We start from the raw sequence: 4255 nt of genomic DNA, 5'->3' as shown, positions 1-4255 counted from the left end.
ATGTACGATTATTATGTGTCAATTATAAATTTAAAATTAATTTTTTTAAAATCCAAAAAATAAAAATCCTAGTGCTTTGTTTTGGTTTTCCCCCTTTGGTGACAGCAAGAAGCTTAATAACAACCTGAGGCAAACACATCCAAGGAGTAGAATCATCCAAGTTTGTAGGTATCTTTATCCCTGGAGTCTCCCAAGGCATCTACAGGCTTGGGTTCCCATATTTCTGAGGACAACAGGCTGCTTTTCTGGTGAGTGCAATGGCCAGGGGTCCAAGCAGAGGCACATAAAACCCCACAAAGCCCACCTACTTTGCTCACTTGCCATCTTTTGACCGTCTCTTCCCTGCTCCCCCTTTCTCAATTCTATCAGCCAGGAAATATAAGTCAGTCTGAAAGTGGGTGGCAGCCACTGCATAGAGGGGAGAGGTCACTGTGGAGGTGGAAGGAAAATCCACCTTTAGCTGCTGGCCTCTCGCCCCAGAGACCACATGAATGCTGCTAAGCCACATCCCCTACCTGGGTCCACTTTCCACAGAAAACTTCAGAAATGCCATTGGATCCTAATGATGGAGGAACTTTACCCCACCACGTACATCCAGAATTGTGTGGGGAGGGTGCTGAGGGCTACATAAGTCAATATAGTAGCCTTTTATTATAAGAAATTTTAAATTTTTCCTTCCCTCATTAACACCCACTAATTGCTACAACACAACCCCTGCTGTGATTTAGTGAGTTAAATAAAGTGAGCACTCAAAGATATTTGAAGTATTTTCCAGAGCTTATAATGGTAAAAAAGAGTCTTCCTTATCTAGACTTCCATCGATGAATTATGATGGATCCTCATCATAAAAGTCGCCAGTTTTCATAGGAAGAAAGGTTTCACCGAAGAAACATTGACTTTATTTATTTTTTTATTTTTATTTTTCTCATTAAACTTTTTAATGGGTCTCAAAATTCTGTGACAAATTTTTGGTCAAGTTGTTTCCATTAAAAAGTACTGATTTTAAAAACTAATAACTTAAAACTGCCACACGCAAAAAAGAAAACTAAAGTGGTCCACAAAACATTCTCCTTTCCTTCTGAAGGTTTTATGATGCATTGTTATCACTAACCAGTCTTTTACTACTAAACTTAAATGGCCGATTGAAACAACCAGTTCTGAGACCGTTCTTCCACCACTGATTAAGAGTGGGGTGGCAGGTATTAGGGATAATATTCATTTAGCCTTCTGAGCTTTCTGGGCAGACTTGGTGACCTTGCCAGCTCCAGCAGCCTTCTTGTCCACTGCTTTGATGACACCCACTGCAACTGTCTGTCTCATATCACGAACAGCAAAGCGACCCAAAGGTGGATAGTCTGTGAAGCTCTCAACACACATGGGCTTACCAGGAACCATATCAACAATGGCAGCATCACCAGACTTCAAGAATTTAGGGCCATCTTCCAGCTTTTTACCAGAACAGCGATCAATCTTTTCCTTCAGCTCAGCAAACTTGTATGCAATGTGAGCCGTGTGGTAATCCAATACAGGGGCATAGCCAGCGCTTATTTGGCCTGGATGGTTCAGGATAATCACCTGAGCAGTGAAGCCAGCTGCTTCCATTGGTGGGTCATTTTTGCTGTCACCAGCAACGCTGCCACGACGAACATCCTTGACAGACACATTCTTGACATTGAAGCCCACATTGTCCCCAGGAAGAGCTTCACTCAAAGCTTCATGGTGCATTTCGACAGATTTTACATCTGTTGTAACGTTGACTGGAGCAAAGGTGACCACCATACCAGGTTTGAGAACACCAGTCTCCACTCGGCCAACAGGAACAGTACCAATACCACCAATTTTGTAGACATCCTGGAGAGGCAGGCGCAAGAGCTTGTCAGTTGGATGAGTTGGTGGTAGGATGCAGTCCAGAGCCTCAAGCAGTGTGGTTCCACTGGCATTGAGAAACATTGACTTTAAATATGATAATCTTCAAATGTATGGCCATATCATATGCACCAAAAAGCAGAAATTTTGCTATATTCTCATACCTCTCATCTGTCTAAATAGGCAACTGTATGACTAATTGATTTAATATCTGTTTCTGAAAGGTAGATATTGTTCTTTGTTATGCATTAAATTGTGTTCTCCAAAACTTACGCTGAAGTCCTAACCCCCAGTACCTCAAAATGTGATCTGATTTGGAAATAGGGTCATTATAGATATAAGTAGCTAAGTTAAGATGAAGTTATACTGCAGTGGAATGAGCCTTTAATCCAATATGACTAGTGTCCTTAGAAGAAGAGGTGAAAGAGACATAGAGAGGAGAATGTCATGTGAAAACACAGACACACAGGGAGAAGAGGGCTACATAAAGATGAAGGCAAAGATTGGATTTATGCTGCCACAATTAAATGACCACCTGGGGCTACCAGAAGCTGGAAAGGGTAAAGAAGGATCCTCCCCAAGAGCAGGTCCAGGAACACAGTCCTGCTGACACCTTGATGTTGGACTTCTGGCTTCCAGAATTATGAGAGAATAAATTTCTATTATTGATTGATTGATTTTGAGAGGGAGTCTCACTCTGTCATTCAGGCTGGAATAAAGTGGCATAATCTTGGCTCACTGCAACCTCCACCTCCTGGGTTCAAACAATTCTCCTGCCTCACCCTCCTGAGTAGCTGAGATTACAGGCACCTGCCAATAATCTTTTTTTGTATTTTAGTAGAGACAGAGTTTCACCCAGTTGGTCAGGCTGGTCTCAAACTCCTGACCTCAGGTGATCCACCCACCTCAGTCTCCCAAAGTGCTGGGACTACAGTTGTGAGCCCCTGCTCCCAGCCAAATTTCTGTTATTTAAACCATTCAGTTTATGGTACTTTGTTATGGCAGGAAACGAATACACTCTTCCCTGTGAATAATATACCTTTTTTTGGAACAGGGTCTCATTCTGTCACCCAGGCTGGAGTGCAGTGGTGCAATCACTGCTCACTGCAGACTTTTTTTCCTGAGGTGATCCTCCTGAGTATCTGAAACCACAGGCATGTGCTACCATGCCCAGCTAATTTTTTTCAAAGTTTTTATAGAGACAGGGTTTCACCATGTTGCCCAGGCTGGTCTTGAATTCCTGGGCTTAAGTGACCCTCCCATCTCAGCCTCCCCAAATGCTGGGATTATAGGTGTGAGCCACCACGCCTGGCCCCACACACAATATACTGGAGCTATACTTTGACATAGCAGAACCACACTGTTGGGGTCTTTAAGGTTATGCAATAGTGAGCATCCCAGTTCCCCACTTAAGTTTTAATACAAATTAAAAATAAATCGAAAGAATATGCTAATGACTCCCAAACACACATCTCCAACCAGATCATTTATCTTAACTCCATATCAAAAATATTCTCAATTTCCTATTGGACAACTCCATCTCTCATACACACTCAATATTAAACCTATATTACAGCAATTACTCCAGGAAGACTCCTTTCTTCTAAACTTACTACCACTGTCTTAGTTCAAACTCTTATGGTTTCATTTAACTTAATTAAACTGAAATTACCATCTGACTACTCTTTTCCAAATCTCTTCCCATCCTTTATTTCACCCAAATTTATCTTCTTAAAAATTAAATCTGACAAAAAAGCATAAAGTAACAAGAAATATATCTAACAAAATGTGTATGACATCTTTAAGTAAACAGCAATATACCTTTATTGAACCACTTGACAGAAAACCTCAAGAAATGAAGAGATGTACCAAGTTCATGGATGGATGAATACAGTATTCTGCAGATTAGTTTCTAAATACATACCATTTCAATAAAAACTCTATGACATTTTTGGTGAGACCTGACAACCTGATTTCTAAATACACGAGGAAGACAAAAGAGACAAAAATAGCCAAGATAATTGCGAAGAAAAATAAAGTTGGAAGATTAGCCATACCAAGCATGAAGACTAGTTATATATCTTTGGTACTCATGCAGAGATAGCCAAAAATGAAACACGATAAAAACAGCCCCATGCTTATGTGGACACTCAATATATGTCAGAGATGTCATGGCAAATTGTCTGTGTTTGGGGACATGGAGAGGATGTATTAGATTCTTTGGGCTACTAAAACAAAATACCACAGACTGCATAGATTAAACAACAGAAATTTATATCTCACAGTTTCGGAAGCCGGAAGTCCTAAATCAACGTGTGAGTAGGTTTGGTTTCTCCTAAGCCCTCTCTCTTTGGCTTGCACATGGCCCCCCTCGCTCTGTCCTCACATG

At 41.0% G+C, this 4255-nt stretch overlaps 1 protein-coding gene across 1 annotated transcript; it reads right to left on the bottom strand.

Annotated features, from left to right (window-relative positions):
- Positions 1-948: 948 nt before the first annotated feature.
- LOC750797 (elongation factor 1-alpha 1-like) lies at positions 949-1950 on the bottom strand. Its single transcript, XM_054686555.1, has one exon. The coding sequence runs from the start codon at positions 1948-1950 to the stop codon at positions 1216-1218; it is 735 nt and encodes a 244-aa protein (XP_054542530.1). The 3' UTR covers positions 949-1215.
- Between the last annotated feature and the right edge of the window lie 2305 nt (positions 1951-4255).

This window comes from Pan troglodytes, chromosome 5 (assembly GCF_028858775.2).
Source record: "Pan troglodytes isolate AG18354 chromosome 5, NHGRI_mPanTro3-v2.0_pri, whole genome shotgun sequence".
NCBI lineage: Eukaryota > Metazoa > Chordata > Mammalia > Primates > Hominidae > Pan > Pan troglodytes.
This window is presented reverse-complemented; position numbering and strand designations above follow the sequence as displayed.

Excerpts from the sequence above, each read along its gene's own strand:
- LOC750797 (XM_054686555.1), bottom strand. The coding sequence starts at position 1,950 with ATGTTTCTCAATGCCAGTGGAACCACACTGCTTGAGGCTCTGGACTGC.